The sequence below is a fragment of the Brienomyrus brachyistius genome, chromosome 1, assembly GCF_023856365.1.
Source record: "Brienomyrus brachyistius isolate T26 chromosome 1, BBRACH_0.4, whole genome shotgun sequence".
Lineage (NCBI taxonomy): Eukaryota > Metazoa > Chordata > Actinopteri > Osteoglossiformes > Mormyridae > Brienomyrus > Brienomyrus brachyistius.
The window spans coordinates 15,270,586-15,288,925 of NC_064533.1; the positions used below are offsets into that span (position 1 = coordinate 15,270,586).

The window sequence follows — 18,340 nt, forward strand, 5'->3', positions numbered from 1 at the left end:
AAACCGGGCCATTCCAAGGCTGCCAATTGCGTTTTGAACATGGGGACGCCACCATTGCCAGACAGACTGGGACTTCACATTCCGGAACAACTGGACTGGTTGTATGTCTGTACATCTCTGGTATATTACAGGACAAAGATGAATGGAAACATTAATTAATAACCTCAACTCAGAGGTAAACTTAATATTTCCACACACTGGGCTATGAAAAACAAAAGGATTTGCAAGGGGATTTCACAAACCAACCAGCATATGGACCACCCTGCCTTGCCACTCCCCCCACCCAGCCATCCTCCCTTTGGGTATTTTTGATTTGCCATGAGGAAGATATTGCAGAATCATAATCCCAAAACACATAAACCCAAAAGTGAAGGGGATTGCCACAAACTATGAGTCACTGCCTGGTTTTCCCCTGCAGGAATCGTTACAGTTCAAAACCTTTTGTGTTGTTATGGTTTGTAGTTTATTTCCGAGCTTCTTTTCTACCTCTAGACCTTTTTTTTTACTAAATTAAGACACATATAGGTCCTGCAAGTGAGCTTTTATGCCTGCCTCAAGCTTGAAAATGCCTTTATTTGTGCGATCAGGGATTGATACAGGGACGGGGCCACAGGAGCACTGAAAGCTGATTGGCCCCCGGAGTGTCCCCGCCCCCATCACTCACTGAATCAAAACATACCATTGGTTCACGATAGGGTTGGACCCTCTGGCTAAATTATGGCTCCTTTTATCTTCCCCACCTTAAAAAAACATCTTAGAATCACCCCTGTGTGGAATAGACAGTGTCTTCTGGCCCCTCCCCCATACTTGTTGTTGTGACGCTCCGCTGAATCACCCCCCAGTCTGCGGTGTTTCCCCCATAAAGATGCCCAGGAGATTTCGTAAGGCAGATGCTGACATCAGATAAGGACTCATTCCCGGAATGTGACACCACATCTGCATAACATGCAGGACCCGGCACCAACAGACCGTGTCTGACATCTGCCCATGGTAGAAATTTCGTATTTGATGGTTAGTTAATTTGTAATGGTTTGTTCCACTATAGTGTTACAGTTAGCATTTATTTAAATTACTTTTTCATCGCAGCAGGTTAACACAATAACGCTGAAGTACGCAAACACTGGGTAACATTCATTATAAAAGAAAACCTTAATATAGTCAATAACAATATCCATTTTTAAGTTATAACCACTTTTTATAAGTAGCTTAACATTTAATAGGGTTCATTCAATATGGAGCAGCTGGCAAGATTCAACACAATGTCTTGAGGAGAGCGATGGTCATGCGAAATCCAAGGTTGCCTAATAACTGCAGTACCTCAGATACAGCCAGAAAGCAGGACTGCAAGCGTACTCAGGTAACTCACAAACTGTAAATGAACATCCAGATATACTGATGAGTATTCACTATGTAACTTACAAATATACTGATGAGTACTCACTATGTAACTCACAAATATACTGATGAGTACTCACTATATAATAATCTGACGTGAAAGCACATTTCCACAGTCATCCTCAAGCCATATGACCCGGCACTGCTTTTTCTGAGCTGCCATTTTCATCGATACTGTAAAAGCATCAATCCCTGTATATCCCTGTGTATGAGTCCATGATGTGTGTGGTACCAAGGCATTAATCTCAGTAAATATGCTGCAAAAGACTGAGCACAGGTAAGGAAACACCACGCAAATGATTTTGGGGCTGGAACTTAGGGTAGAAAAAAACACTCTACACTCATTCAAGCTGATCGCTGTTTTTCACAATGACCACATTCGACAATTCATCTGAAGAGGGCTGGCAACCTTCTGCAAGGCTACGCTCTATTGTAAGGTGAAAACAAGATCACTTCTTAGGCATGTATAAGAAATAATCACAAATGAATATTTCTTTATTACGGTACATCATTTTCAGGAGTGCTATGAGGCCATGCTTTGCTAATTAGATTGCTAACTTGAGTGTGTGCAATGAGGAGTTAACAAGAACCACACCTGTTAATGGGATATTATGGGATATTAAATAAATCAGCGCACAAATGACCTTTAGCTCACACGCCAGTAACTGGCCCTGGTTTGACTTATTCCCTGTATTACTTTTCACTCCACACTTATCCATGTAATTATTAATATGTTTAAAGATTAATTCAGATACTTTTCGCAAACACAAGTAATTTGTAAATGGTGTTTTTTTTTTCAGCAATGTATTTTCTTAAATTAAGAATAAGGGTATTAACATAGTTGTTTAGACATTGACAATCCTTTCATCAGAGAATGTCAAGCAGCAGGCCTGGGCGTATTTGAAATGGTTTGCCGGTGGGTTCACTCGCTCACTCACTCTTTCCTGCGTCGGAAAGTGAAACAAATTGATGGTTTCAGACACTACATTCCAAAAATGCTCTGTGTCAGTATCCTAGCAACCATTATCAGCTGACATTTGCAATTAGCAAAATGCAGCATAAGGTTAACATGAATATGGACGCCTGTTGCTTAAAATGATTATTTTGTAAATAACATTTAAAATTGAAATGTCAGCTTCAGTCTTTGCAGACATTGCTAGAGTCATAAGTTAGTTTTAAAATGTTGTATTTATCTTTTATATCATGAGCAAGCAGTTGGCAACAGGCATTGTGGGAAACATGAAGCGTCGCTGTGTGCGTCTGTAGAAGTCACAGTGCATTATGGGTATTTTCTGGCACACTAGAGTCCTGGTTCTTAGGGGTGCTGGGAACACCGGCCAGCTGTAGAGGGAGACACTGGCATGACACATCAGCTGACCTGATGCAAAGACACGTGACCATCCGCCGGTCCTGCTGCGGCCCCTCAGGGCACCACGGTGTGTCTGTGGTGTTGTGCTGTTATAAAGCTGTCTTGTCCTCTGTCCACAGAAGCATTTTTTAGAAACGCAAGCTGACAGGCAGGGTTGTGGATGACTACTGTGATACTCCTGACCTTTCCGGCTGCTTCAGATGCAAGTGCTTATTGCCCTCACACTGCCCCCCCATCTCAGACTTCAGTGAAGACACCTGCAGCTGCAAAACAATATTTCAGTTTGTAGCCTGCAACCCTGAGGAGTTTCAGTGGAACAATTAAAAAAAACCTTCAGACCACATACATAATGTTTCAGATTTTGCTCATATTTTTCTTTCCTCCATGTAACTGTAACTCGGAATGAGTTTCCGAATTGAAATGGCTTTTGCCACTACTGGTAATACCCTAAATGATAATCCTGCCATTTTTAAAGTGGAAATAGACTTTACAGTCTTTGCCCAGAACCAAGTTCTCCTGGGAACGAAAAGATTGGGTCAGTAGCTCAGGTAACGGGCTGCAGATGGACATACAGGTGCAGTGGCAGAGTTCAGGGTGTTGTCAGTACCCAGTACCTATCAGGAACTGCCCACCGTGTGCCCGTATGTATGTATGTATCTAAAGTCATTCTAGTAGCCAAGCTAACAGGATCAGGAGGGCAGAGTATTTCTGGGGTATCCCAGGGGAAAAAAAATGTCCACAGTGTCTGACCATGTGACACAGACACAAACCAGAAGCCAACCTTGCATACATGATGCTGCCGGCACAGGGAGGCAGGTACCCCTGCATGAGGCTCCTACCTGTCCCCGTCATGTCCGACCCCTCCCGATGTCTGCCCCGAGTCCACTCCCGGGAATTGACATCTGGGACGTGTCACTCACTATTGGCATGAATGAGGGCAGCAGCCCGAGCACTTAAAGTGCTGAAGCCTGCATCTCCATTTTGGTGAGATTGTGACATATTTAATGGACCAAGAGCCTCTGCCTCAGGTGTTTAGCCAACAGCTCTTCAGTCTGGATGCTTTACCCCTTCCCCAGTAATCTGGATGCTGTCCGTGATCCAGCAGGCAATTCAATTTCTTTAATCTACATGCTACATGCTTTCTTCTACTACATGCTACAAATTGGTTCCATAAAAGAAGATATTCAAGTGTAATGAAATACCATGTTCCACATCATCACAAGAAAGGAATGACGCTCCAGCCATCTGCAAATCTGCACATAAATTTTTTTTTATTAATATTTTCTGGCCACAACAATAAAATTTAACAAATGACCACTAGAAGAAAGGTTTACTTCATCAGCTGTACAATACTTACAGTATCATAAAACTGGCCGCCAAGATTAAAACTCACTACTGCAATTATGTAGTGTTTTCAGCAGCATTTAACGAGCAAAAATAAAAAAACAAACCAAAAAAACAATTTAAAAATCACGATATGTACCATGTCCACGGTGAATTCAGAGTAACCTCATATGTACATTACACATAACTCCAGCAAAAATACTCACAAGTCCTCTGACTGGTTTCTCAGTCTTGTAAAAAACAAAAACAAACAAACACACACACAGACAGACAGACACCAGCCACTGTCGTTGATGTTGACGGACAATGGCTGACTCAGATTCAGCCCTAGTATTTTGACACAAACAGTAGAAGGTGCATACCGCCGTGTCGGTCATCAGATTTCATGCCCACTGCCCACTGCGCCTTGAGACAGGTCATGCCAACCCCCAGGTGCATCGAAGCGGGTGCCGCTGATAGATTCACACTACGTGGGCTTGTAGTATCACAGCGAAATGCTTCTCTTGACCGGGAGCAGACATTATCTAAGCGTGGCCCTTGAGTGACAGAATGGCTTGGAGTGCCTTTTCTCAGAAGTAACGCGATCCAGCGTGTGTGCTACCAATGCTGTTGCCACAGATAGCGAGGCGGGAATGCACTTTGGTACATGCCCAAATGCCCTGGGAGCTTATAAACGTATAAACAGTCTGAGGTAAAAATGTTTGTATAGATTATTTTTTAACTAGTGTCAAGTTTAAAATTTAACGTTTAATTCTGAGTTGCGTCACGTTAAGACAAAAGATATTACAGTGAAGTTAGCGTCCGCCCTGTGAGAGAGGTCTACTTAGATATGATACTCTTCTTTAAAAATCACTTGTAGAGATTTCTGTGCTGAGACAGGGACTTCGATAAAATGAGTTCTTTTCCACACAGGGTATGAAAACATCTTCTGTATATGGATCGTTACACAACGTTGCTTCTCAGAATGCAACGGAACATGAGAGACTCTGTAGATGTTACTCAAATCTGTATGAGGAACAGTGTCACTAAACTACTGTAAATCATACCCCTCCCCCACCAAAAAAAAGGGGAACTACTGTAAAGAAAACAGCATTGATAACCAAAGGCACATTGTTACACACCGTAGGGCATCAGTTCACATACTACTACCAGTACAAAATGAAGTCATTGTGAAGATGCACCCTCTTTGCTCATTGGTCGGTCAGATACAGCTTGTGGGAACAGCCAATGAGATGCTCGTTAGAGCTGCGCTACAAAGGAGGGTTGGCAGTTAATCAGCAACTAGAGACGCAAGGCATGGGCAGTTGCCACGGTTGCCTGTCGGGAGTCCCTGACAAGCCCTGGTCTGCCCTCTGTGACTCATAGAGCCTCCTCAACAAGGGATTCCTTTCCTTCTACTTAATAGAGGAGTCTGGGTGTGGTATTAGGTGACATCATTCCAAGAGAACACTGTTAGTGCACGCTGCAGTTACCGTGGTAACAAAGCTGATGCAGCACATTAACGCCCTACCGTTTCCAGTATGGCTTTTCTTGTATTTTCTTTCTCCTCCTAAAAGTCCTCAGTGAAAATCATGTACGAAATAAATATGAAGCTCTAAAAACAAGTCAACAAAGTTATAGTATTTAAAAACGTGTCAAAAACGCAACCGAAATGGTAGCTCTCACTTCCTTTCGAGACAAAAGCTCGTAAAATGCCAAATACACATCTGGCTAGGTGTTCACTAATGAACAGTGCATAGCTGAAATCATTTAAACAGGATATTGGATTAAAAAGACGTCAAGCAAAAAGGACAAAAAAAAATAAAAAAAATTACTTGAGCAAAGGGGATTCAAAACATTGAATTACTATGCCACCTTTTGGCCTCAAAAAGGGAAAAGGGAACAAGCTATTTTGGGTTTTAAAGCCTGCCAAACATTTATGAGCCCACTCAAGACTGCCCTACTTAATTTTCCAAAGCGCAAACCCTATTCTACAGCAAGTCAGCAGGGGACGGTAAACATTGCTACAGTGGACAACCTGAACATTGAGAAGGAACAGAGACGAAGCACTCTAAACCGCCCATGTTACCTGAGGGCAGAGCATAGGCTCCCTCAGGACGGGCACTCCGGGGCGAGGCCGCCTGCGCGGGAAGCTCTGGAGTCACGGACCTTGGGTTTGCACCTGCGGGCCCCATCCGCTGACTCACAGCGAACACTCTCGCGTCAGCAGAGTCCGACTCAGAGCCACCCACCAGGAGAGTTAGCGCATTAGCGTGCAAACCGCTAAGGTAAAGCAGAATTCCTAACCACCATGTTTCCGACTTTAATTTTTTTTTTTTAAAGAACAAAAAATACCTTAATTAGAAAGGTAAAGCACCAGAGTAGTTTTCCCTGCTCTGTAAAAAAATAAAAGATTTTTTTGCTTTTTTTTTGTAGTCAATCTACAAATGAGACACGAGTAAAGGCTACGGCAGCAGTGCCTAGCATTAGCGCTGCTCTTCCTCGTCTTTCTACAAACGCACCATGCCACTTTTAGCAGTTCCTCTTTGTAAGGAATGTCAAGAGAATTTAGGCACGTACCAAGTCATGTAAACTTTTCAAAACGAAACATTTCTTGTCATTAGCTCCTTCGATATTTTTTCCTTCCACTGACAAAGTCCTTCCGTTTTCAAGTTCTCTCTCAAAACATCCCTCCCCTTGCAAAAGGTTGTCCTTCTGCTACCTGAATAGAAATGAGGTACTTTTATTCCCCTTTACAAAATGAGCCCTACAATGATGAGAGGTGAGAACTAAGAAAAGCCCTACAGACCCCTAGGACTCGGAATTGCAGTCTTCTTACCTCGTGGCCAGCCACAGCATCTCTCATAACGACTGCGCTACACAACAGTTGGGCTTCATAATTTATTTGGCTTGACTGCACAAGCGTTGGCAACCCTGTTCTGGCAAGCCCTCTAAAAGAACCCAAAAGCCTTGTTTCCTTTTCACCATTTCAAGATTTATAAAAATTAGCAATTAAAAACGGCAATATAATAATTACTAAAACACAGCGCTAACCCTAAAATGCTATGATCGCACTTATAATAGAGTGACGTCCAGCAGTAGGATGGTTTCGCTTTCCTTACAGCCTCTGGAAATAAAAACGTCTCCTTTTAAAAAATAAATTAGTGGACAGAACGTGCCTGGTGTTCAGTTGACTAGTTTTGGCAGCATTGTTCTTTGTTGTATATTCCCATTGGCATCAGTCATTTGTGCCAGACTAGTCCTCAGCTTACTGACTGAGCCGGTAGTTGGAGGTAATTTGGAAATTGACGTAATAGCACCTGAGCCTTCTGTGATTCGTTTTATGGGGGTTTTGTCCACTGTAGGGGGTTTTGGCAAGCGTCTCCGGAGCCAGGGGTGGCGCAGGGCCTGGCTGGGGGTCATGCGCAGAGAGGGGTCCCACTCCAGACACTGTTTGAGGAAGTCCAAGAAGAGAGGGTCATCGCAGCCCTTGAGGGCCGTCACCCAATCCTTGCTCCCAGGGGGACCCCGAACTTTGCCCCGACGCGAGCGTCCTCCGTTCAGCACCACAGAGCCGTCCGGCAGAGTAGTGACTGTGCAGTACCGAGGGTAGCCTTTGGAGCTAACGAAATTTTTGGCTCTTTTGGATGCATCCAGCAGTTTTTGCGAAGGCATTCCGAGAAGTTCGATGATGCAGGCTAGCTGGTCCCCTTCGTCTTCCCCTGGCAAAAGAGGGTACCCTGTCAGAAGCTCCGCCAAAATGCAACCCAAGCTCCACATATCGATGGGCATTCCATACCGAGACCCTAGGATGACCTCCGGTGCTCTGTAGAAACGGGACTGGATGTAAGTGTAGACCCGCTGGTGCTCATAGCAGCTGGAACCAAAGTCAATGACTTTAATCCCACTGCGACCCTGCTGCTTCAGCAAGATGTTTTCAGGTTTGAGGTCACAGTGGATGATCCGGTTCTTGTGCAAAGAGTCCAGACACTGGAGAATGGAGTGTGCAAACTTGCGCACCAGTGGCAGGCTGAAGCCTTGAAACTTGTTCTTCTTGATGAGCTCGTAGAGGTTCATACTGAGCAGTTCAAAAGTCATGCAGATGTGGTTGCGGAATGTGAAGTGCTCCAACATGTGGATGACGTTCATGGTGGAATCCTTGTCCTGCTTGCGTAGATGTTCCAGGATCCGTATCTCTTCGGCCGCCTGCCGATGGAAGCGCTTCTCGTTGCGCACCATCTTGAGAGCCACATGCTGGTGCGACTTGTGGTCATAGGCCTTCACCACCTGCCCAAAGCTGCCCTTGCCGATGACCTTGAGCACCTCGTAGCGGTAAGCGATGTGGTCATGGGGCACGTGGATGTAGGAGCCCTGGTCGTCATCATAGCCACCATTATTGGAGCCCCCAATCACGCCGGAGCGCTTCTTGGCATTGGGACCAGTGAAGTAAATCTCCGGGTAGTTGAATATTTCTTGGTGCTCAAAAGCCATGAGTTTGGACATGTACTGCTTCATAGCCTGCTCAGGTGTTAGAGAGACTGGTTTAGACTTGCTATCAGAGGACTTGAGGGAGGTGGAACTGCCCTGACGACACTGGGTGCCCTCCAACTGCCTGTCGGGCACTGGGAGACCCGTCCGGTCCACTGTCGTCAAGCCGTTGGGCTGTGAGGTCAACAGTGTCCTTTTGTTGCTGTTTTCCTCAAACAACTGCTGAACATGTATCTGCTGGTGGTTCCCAATGTGCAAGTGGTCATTCATTGTGTGCTTATTGCCCCCAATCTGAAAGAAAAATCGACAATTACAGCAATTAGAAATGTTGGTCAAAAATGCAATAAAAAACACAGTATGAAGATCGTATTTTATAATTTTCATACAAGCTTCATTAAAAAGGCATTAGGTGACATTTCCCCTCCAAGTTCCTCGGGCTACAACCTTATGAGAGGCTAAAGCCATCTCCGACCATCTGTAATTACAAGCCCTTTCAGCAGCCAGGACAGTATGGAGCTCACGAGCAGATCTCAGGCATACCTGTTCCACATTTTACATGTACAACGTTGCCTTGATGCAGGATCCATCATGACTAGTAATCACGACTCATGCGGTGTCACCTACCTACAGGCAAGTGACAGGACTTAAACCAATATAAACAGGATGCAGAACGTACGTTTCTACTAGACTTTCCCCAGCATCATGGGATGGGATTCAGACTCTGAAACAAGAACTAAAACATCCTGCCTTACGAACGTCTTAGAGGACCTGGGCTGTCGGATATACAAATCACAGAATCTGTGGCCAGATCATCCACAGAAAAACGTAGCTAATCCCAAACAACACAAATGACAAATAGCAGTAAGTTTATATGACATATATTTATATGACATATAACGTTTACACTTGCTTTTAATGGGTTTAAATTTATCCAGGGTGTGGTCTGGATAACAACCTCACCATCATGACAAAAGCTTTTACGAATTAATCGAAGTCAAGATTTTCGTTTTAGTGCGGCTAATCATCAGCGACTAGCCTGCAAAACCATCCTTTGTTCCCCTCCGTTCCTGTGCTGTTTAAATATTTAGTACAGCATATGGGGAAAGTGAATTATTAGCACGGAATATAAAACACTTGTTTATTTTTAAAAAAAAAAACCCTCTTTCTTCATGGTGCTGTTACCTGTGTGAAATTTCAAAAGGAATAATGTCAGCATCAGAAAAAAACTCACCAAAACTCCTCTTTCATTAGTCGTCTTTTTCATACACTCATCTGTCCCCCCTCCCCCCAACTTTATATCCCAGAAAAAGTCAGCCAGCAATATTGCATAAAATAGCATAAATTTATTTAAAACATAATTTGCAGGCCAGCTTTAAAATGTTACATGATCCTTCTGGCCTAATATCAGAATGCACTACCCTTATTTTCAACAGGCTTTAAGTAGAGTGTTTGGCTGAGCCTCCAGATTACTTGGAATGTCACGTACATTTTTCTTACTTTCGTATCCGGTGTTTGTGAAACACTGAGCTGTGTACACAAAATTCTGGCTGTATTCTATGGCTGGTTTATGACAATGAAAGTCAGATTGAGGAGTAGCTGACGCTCATGTTTTAAAACAACGTTGCTGCCCTAGACAGCCTGCCATTAAATTAGTGCAAGCAAGCTACTTTTGTGCTTTAGTGAGAGAGAAATTAATAATACAGGATGTTGCTACGATGGCTAATGTCCAACCCTTCTGATTTAGCTAAATTGAGGAATTATTTTTTTTAATGTACACAAAGATCAAGTAGTGTGCATTTCCTGTTTCCTTGAATCTCCAACTTCCTCTTAGAAGCCGGTTTCCTTGATAACTTGATAACGTCTCTCACACACGACATCCAGCGGCTTCTGTCCGTTTAGTACCCCTGTTGGGTTGTTCAAATTAGCATTACGGGAAGAAACTGCAATCTTGATACAGAATTTAATACACAAGGCAGTCCATAAAATCATTAGCTACTTGATTAGGTTAAGCTAATTTGAATTCCGGGGCTGAACCCCATCCCTCATTTCTCCTCCGCACATCTCTGCTTGTTACAGTGCAGCACGGTTCCCTGCCTTGCTGAAGAGCCCCTTTTCCAACAGTTTGCCAGGCATAATTATCATTACAGCTACAACGCAAAACCAAAAATACTCAGCTTTTCAGGGCTCAGCAGACCAATGCTGACCTATAATCTCAGAATCATTGACGGTAATTTCTACAACGTCTACTAAAGGGACGCTGGATGCACCCAAAAAAAAGGTTTTATGTTCTCAAGAACGAAGGATGAATATTTAGCAGATATTAAGCACCTACCCTGTGCTTTTGTACATGTACACTGAGAACTTAGAATACCACGGAACCTTAGAACAGATACTGCTGTACACCAGGGCTAGCCAGACCTGGTCATGCGAGTTTCGGAGAACACCCTCCCCATGCAGCTAATGTCATTAGGAATGACATTGAGGAAAAGCCAGCAGAACCTGTGGCTCTTCAGGAATGCGAGCGGCCGGTTTCTCTCTCTTTGTCACTGCCGCCCCATGCGTTCCACCCGGCAAGTCGATCTTACCGTTTTCGGTGCCGCTAATCCCACAGATAAACCTCTTGCCGCAGTGTTAATCACCTGATTCTGGCAGAGCGGTGCGCAATGTTGGGGAAAGAGCGTCGAGCGCTCCCGGCCAGTGCTCCGTCGCTCAAACTGTCCGAGAGTCCGTCCACTAAGACAGCTATTCTACGCACCCAATCGCCACCTACTTACACAAACTAAGAGTTTCACTGTACATAACGAGGGCTGCGTGCTGCTCCCAGATGGCTGTCCGTTCTTTCGAGATCGTCAAAAACAAATGCAAAAGTGAGGCTACTCTGGATGCCCCATTGTAACCCCGACTGACTCATTTAGCTTTTCAAACTAGCTAGCAGACAGTTCCATTAAAAAAGAACCATCCTTGTATACTCGAGGTTGTTTTAAGCGAGCTATTCAAGTTAAGTACTCTGCCAGGGACCCAACAGCTGGTCACCCTCCAGGGCTAGAATTGGCAATCTCCAGGTTAGGTCTGCACCCTTAAATCACTCCATTAATTCCTATTAAAGCTTTAATAACCATCAGACATAGTACCATTCATTGCTATAAATGCAAAAATGACCTAATAACTAAATAATGAGGGTGTGTTCCAATTATTGGGACATCACCCTTCTCAGCCTCCCTAGAAAAGCCTATGCCAGGGCACTGGGGAGAAGTCTCTGCCCCACAGCTGAACCGAGGTTTCAGGAGGAACAATGCAGATTCCAGCCCAGCCTTGGAACAGTGGGCCAACTCTTCTCCGTCGCACAGCTGCGTGTGGGAATATGCTGACAGAGACTACATGTGCTTTATGGACTAGCAGAAGGCGCATGACGCATGTTTCAACAGGGTACAGGAACATGGGATATCAGGCACATATCTCATGCTTTTTGGTCCTTGGATGAAATAGGAGCGTCTGCAACTTGGCACAAAAAGCGAAGCTGTTTACAGTGGCCGTTGGCCTCTGAACAGGGTGTGTCTAGTTGCCTCTCCTGTTTGTGATGCTCAAGGATGGGGCACTAAGGTGTAGCAGTGACTGCAAGGGCATCCGGAATGGGGGAGGAAAAGTGATGCTGTCCTCCTCATCAACGGGGGCCTCCAGCATGCATGCAGTGTGTGAAGCAACCTCTAAGCGCAAGGTCATGGAATTCTCTTGGGAAAAGAGCGAACTGCTCATTTTAGGTGAGGGGGTGTGGCCTTAGTGAAGAAGATTAAGTACCATGTGATATTGTTTAATGGCGATGTTAAGAGGGAACGAGAGATTGAGAGGCATATCGGTTCAGTTGTGGCAGTTCTGCGGGAATTGAGGAAGTCCGAGGGGATAAAGCAAGTATTAAGTTGTCATGAGAGGCTCATGGCTGCCGGTCAGTCTACATAGCTTTCCTCACCTATGATCGTGAGTAGTTAGGTCGTCGGTAGTGACTGAAAGAACAAGTTGGCCAATACAAGTGGCTAAAATGAAGATTCTCCATAGGCTTGCCAGATTCACTCTCCTAGACAGGGTAAGGACTTCAGCGATCTAGAGGAACCTTTAGATCACAAGAAGTAAAGTGATGTGCTTTGGGAATCTTGTAAGGGAGATCCTAAAGCAGACCACAGGAAACACTACAGGGGAATACATTTCCCAACTTGTGAAATGAGCTAAAATCTGCAACCATGGGGAAAAAAAACGTCTACTGTGACATTCTCGACATGCTGCCACCACGATCTTGACCAGAAAAGGCAGTGTGAAGATGAGATGAGGTAGCCCGACTTAAAAAAGCCACAAGAAAAGCACACAAAAGCATCTGCAGACTTGCATGAATGTCGGCACACACGGTGAAAAAAAAAAGCAAAATAAATAAATAAAATCACAAGAGAAGCCCAGCCAAACCTCATTGTGGATCCAAGAGGTATCCCCTCCCTTGGGCCCACAGCTCTGCTATACAGTTTGTATCTTGGTTTTTAAGGTGCACTCTGAAAATGAAACGGGATCCCAGCTCAAGGTTACCACTGAGGACAAGATTCAGTGCCGCCTGGACCACGAACACAAAATGCTCTCCGACACCACAAAGCCAAAGAGACTGCGCATGAAGCATCAAGGTGAAACACCATTCAGTCAGCGCTCACAAAACACGCCACGAGCTCGAAGCAGACATGGACATCCGGATTCCGCAGAGATCCAGGATACGCCTCCAACAGAGTACGCCTAAATATACAAGACACACACATGCAAACACGGCCTGCACGGTAAAAATCTACTAATGCCAAAAAAGCACGTCGGATTTGCCATTAATTAGATCAAACATGATGCAGACAGCTGGGGTTTTCGAAGGGCATCCTGACAGACACACAGCTGGAGGCCTCTTTGATAGCACACATACACCGCAAGCCCTCGATGCGACTTCCATTGTCATAAATCACCCACAGAATACACCGTTCATTGTTTCCAAGTTTCCCAACAAGCTCCATCTGGAGGTTAATTAATGGCGACAGATCAAGGAAAACTGCCAAGATTTCGCTAGGACAAGGTAACAAAAGGCAGGTTCTGCAAATGCGAATCCTCTCTCATGGTAAAGGATTCTAGGCTTGGCTACTGGGAACAGGCCAGCACGGTGAACAAATAAGCTTCTAGACAGATCGTCCCTGGTGTATCTAACACACAAACCTCACCGATCCCCTGCCAATGACAACAGAGGTACACTGAATGACAGCTGCACTCAGCAGTGTGCACACTCAAGGCTGATCTTCACACCCTGCCTGTGCACCAGTTGCAGGTTTGGGTGCAATGCTAAAATGCACAGGAGGAGGGAGATTACAACGCACAGCGAATTACGGCACGACCAAACACACCCGGGAAAAGCACTTATGAGCCAACCTGCATGCACTGGGGATAAAAACTCCAGAGTGAAATTACACCAACCTGCCTTCGCTTCCCAGTTTTGTGATGCGACCAACAATTATCAGTTAAACAGTCTCTGAAAACATACTGGGCTGCATCGAGGATGTTCATCTGACCCAACCAACAAGAACCTTCATTTGCTTGTCCCGGTTAACATCAGAAGTGAAGAAAAATGAAAATGCACAATCCCCCCCCCCCCCCATTTCACAAACGTGTCCATTCCCTAAGCAGTGCAAAACCACATGGAAGGAGAGGAAGTGGCAAAGCCAGTAAAGCCCCAGAAAATTACACCCCAAGCAGATCAAAAGATCGGTAAAGGAACATTTTAAGAAGCACATCTGCTAATTCTGACAAATTCAACTTAACTATTATTTATTTAAATTACATAAGGGGTAATTTCTCAGCCTGATGGGATGTAGCCCACATTACTCACCTTTAGGGAGCCAGTAGATATAGTGGTACAGTTATCAAACCAACAAATTAAGAAACCAGTACAGCCAGTCTCGTTTGAACCCAAATGAACCTGGTTGAAAACCTGAATGAGGCTTCCGACTGGAATATCCATGACTGTTGAAATGAACACCAGTGAAGATGTCGACAGGTAAGTCCTTCACCCTGTCACACCCTGTAGCTGGGCGTTCAAGCTTAAAAAAACAATAATAAATGGAGGCGGGATAGCAAGAGGCTTTTCCTCATAGCTGAATGGCTATTTTCAGGTGTGTATGCACACCCATGAAATAATTTATTCAATGACAAATGCTATATTTACTTCACACAGGAAAGAGGTGCGATCGTTTCCTGTCCCACTGATACCGTCATTTTACATGATGAAGCACATATTAATGTGGCATTAATGCAGATACACACCATGATGTTTATTGTGCTCCTTCGTCTTAATCTACATTTTTCCATTTCTATTGTGTGGAATCCTGCTCGATTTACAGTGACAAGCTCGGTTATGTTATACACACAGTAAGCTATAATATAATGATCACTGATATTTCTCACTACTCCAACCATAAACTGATTACGACGGCTTTGATGTACATTACACATACCGATCGGGTTTTATGGTCTGGTTTATGGTTCTAATTTTTTGGTATGACAGGCTGAAATCCGCTTGGATGAAGCAGCGAGCTGCTCTCTCACTGGAAACCTTTGTTTCCTGGAGGAGCTGGTTACAGTATCGGCACTGGCGACACGTCGAGGCGGAAAAACTTGAAATAATTCGCCTGTTTCAGATTGTGGGACTTAAAGGGGCAATATTTAATCGTTGCAGGCAAAAGGCAGAATGAGAGCGGTAGGCGTGCTCCGTACCGTAAGGGGGCCCGTGTTCCTGATGGGAGGCAATGTGACGGCTGACGGTGGGTCGGTCCCAGCTCCGGCCCGGAGACCCCCAGCGCCGACTCCGGGGGAAGATTGCAGCTGGCAGACAATCTCACCCCCTTTGCCTAAGAACATGTACAAAAAATGTATAACGTTGCCCCATCATGGAAAACAGAATTCACTGCATACATTCTATTCACTGTATATTATTTTATTCAACATCTTGAGGTCATCTTATAATCGATCGAAGGCATCCCGAGCTTTATTACAAGTAAATGCATTATTTCATATAGCAATGTCTGTCCGTTCATTTCACTCCCCGATAATGTCGGACAATAGCCCACCCCTGTCAAAATAACAAAGTTGACAAATTGCTTAAGGTGAGTATTAACCTAAATGCAAAAAGTGGAAGAATATAAAATATAAACGAAGTGCTAGATACACACGTATTTGAGCACATTTGAAAGGGCTGTTAAAAAAATGGGCGTAAAAAAAGACCACTCAGCTATTACCACGCCGCCTCCTTCCCCATTCCCACATAAAGCTTTGTAATAAGGAAATCGCCATTGATATGGCACCAAAATATTTAACTAGCATGCATACCCGAATTGCACAGACAAAGCATTAAGAAACGCTTAGGTCAAGAAAAAATCCAACCCTTATGTGTAGTGAACTGTGTCCAAACAGGCTGGAAAACATCAGGCCCTTATAATTAGGGAAATGCTTTTTAAAAACGTCTTTTGCCTGCCTGGATCCTAGTTTTTTTTCCTTACCGGTCGGATAGACGGCAGCGCAGGGCTTCTTGGTTAACATGGCCGCTGGAGAGTCACACATAGGCAGAGGCGCTTCGGATTATCCCCTCCTCCCCCCTCTGCGCTCTCGGATAAAACTCTGTTACTCCAATCAGCTACATCCAGCCTTGAAACTTCAACCCGAGCCGCAAGCCGAGGGGCTGCTCCCACAACCCCGGAGGTCCCGCCACCATCGCCCGAGGACGCGCGTAGCAAACGGCAAAAACAGTGGAAATCCGCAAAGGAAAAGTTGCAAGGGAATAAAAAGTCCACAGCTTCAGCTTATGCAGCATTCAGGCATTGCCTATCGCTGGAGTCCGCATTATGCCGATGGCGGCGGTGGTACAGCGTCTATCTCTGCTTGTAATCTTTATGTGTGTACCTCTCTCTCTAGCTGGTGCGCACGAAATGTGGTTGGTTAGGCTCCTGAGTTTCGCCATGCAGAGTGGGAGTGAATGGGAGGGAGGTAAGGGGGGGTCCCTGTGCATATCGAGCGTGCGGCCACTATTTTGCTGGACATTTAGTGCCGTACGCTTTGATCCAAGACAAACCCCGTGAAAAAAAATAATAATGCGAGCTAGCCTTTTAATGATTGTAAACAGTGATGTGTTCTGCCTCAGGGCAATAAAAATTTTATAATTGTCCAGGAACTCTCAGTCTCGCAACTGTGTTTTAGTTTGTTGCCCCTCCCTCGGGAGATATAAAACACTGTCTAGTTAAAAATGGTTTGTTTTTGGTAGAAACTTTCTCATTCCTATTAAATAATAACCCATATTTATACAAAGATCTCATCTACATCTTAAAGTATATCGCCTCAAACGTGTTGTAAAAATTCACGGGATCTCTACAGTGTTACGAGATATGCAATATAGTGCCGTCCGCTAGGTGGCGCGGGACCGTGTCCCTCGCAAATATCGACATATTTCAATCGTAAATTTTGTCACGCGGGTCTGCTGCTCATGTGAAGTTTATCTTTGCATTCAGTGTTGCGTTTTACCCCTGCATTATTGTCGGGAGAACAGTCTTTGAAAACCATGCTTGCTACCGGATGTGTTCTGTTTTGTTTGATGTTGCTGAACATCAACACATTCTATGCGTCATTGTTTCTTGTTGTTCGCGCACAACCACAACACAGGTAATTAATCACCCACCGATGACGAGTACGTGTTGTTTGGTTTATACTGATGACATATATCCGACTTTTGAAAAATAAATCCCCGTATTTATTCCGATTTTCCCCTTAATTCCCACATTGAAATAAACGCTAAATCCAGTTAATGCAAACATGATTTACAAGTTCTGTTCAACATGTTTGACAGCAGAGAACCAAAACTACATACGATGTTCTTATTTAGAACAGTACTTTTTGTTAAAACAGGACAAGAATGGTAGGTTAGACACCCGGATATTTGCTTTCAGTACCAGTTTTTAGACTGGAGCCACAATTCAGGAACTGTGATGCTAGACATACAAGGTCTTTGCTGACGGCTGCATTGTGGGTATCTTCTGAAAGACAATGGCAACCTTCAGCTCCTCTGCTGACCATGAAAGGCTACAGCAGGCACAGAGCTCCTAATCATAGCCCTCAGACCTAAAATTAGGACCAGTGCAGCCTTCCAATACATCATATATATACATTATATACATAGGTTAGCTATGGATTTAGCTAGCAATGTAAGGTCATCCTTAATCTCGCTCTCTTTCTCCCTCTCTCTCTCCCTCTCTCTCTCCCTCTCTCTCTCTCTTTCTCCCTCTCCCTGTCATACACACACATACACAGAGAAACTCTTACATAATTGGTAATTTAAAAAAGAGGGTAAGTCTTATTGCAAATCACAAAAGACAGAAATACACGTTCACTGTAATCCAGTAAAACCCTGTTTGTGTTAACAGAGGTTCAGTGTCCCTCTGTATTTCTGCGGCTGTGGGATTACAAAGGAGCTTCACGTACACAGTGTACATCACTGCAAATTTCTGCAGTGTGCAATGGAGAAGGAGCTGCATCTGTGTGGAAGACATTGATCTGAAACCAAAAGTCCTAAGAGGTAATCAGACAAGGTGGCTTCAGTAGTATGAGATACTGAAGCCACAAAGCATGTAAGTCACCTTGGTGAGCCTGTAGGTCATGGGTGCATCTCCATAATTAGGTCACAGTGACATAATAAAAGGATTTCCTAGGATCTGCCTTTAA

General features: G+C 44.3%; 1 protein-coding gene across 2 annotated transcripts; it reads right to left on the reverse strand.

The window, feature by feature from the left end:
* Positions 1-4,018: 4,018 nt before the first annotated feature.
* dyrk2 (dual-specificity tyrosine-(Y)-phosphorylation regulated kinase 2) lies at positions 4,019-16,745 on the reverse strand. Of its 2 annotated transcripts, XM_049007986.1 has the most exons (3): positions 16,132-16,745; positions 15,350-15,483; positions 4,019-8,866 (listed from the first exon to the last, which is right to left on the reverse strand). In XM_049007986.1, exons 1-3 carry the CDS (start codon positions 16,190-16,192, stop codon positions 7,274-7,276), a joined length of 1,788 nt encoding a protein of 595 aa, XP_048863943.1. In that variant the 5' UTR covers positions 16,193-16,745; the 3' UTR covers positions 4,019-7,273. The 2 variants fall into 2 exon arrangements, with proteins under 2 accessions (XP_048863943.1, XP_048863952.1); XM_049007995.1 differs by lacking the exons at positions 15,350-15,483; positions 16,132-16,745 and adding an exon at positions 14,466-15,320.
* Between the last annotated feature and the right edge of the window lie 1,595 nt (positions 16,746-18,340).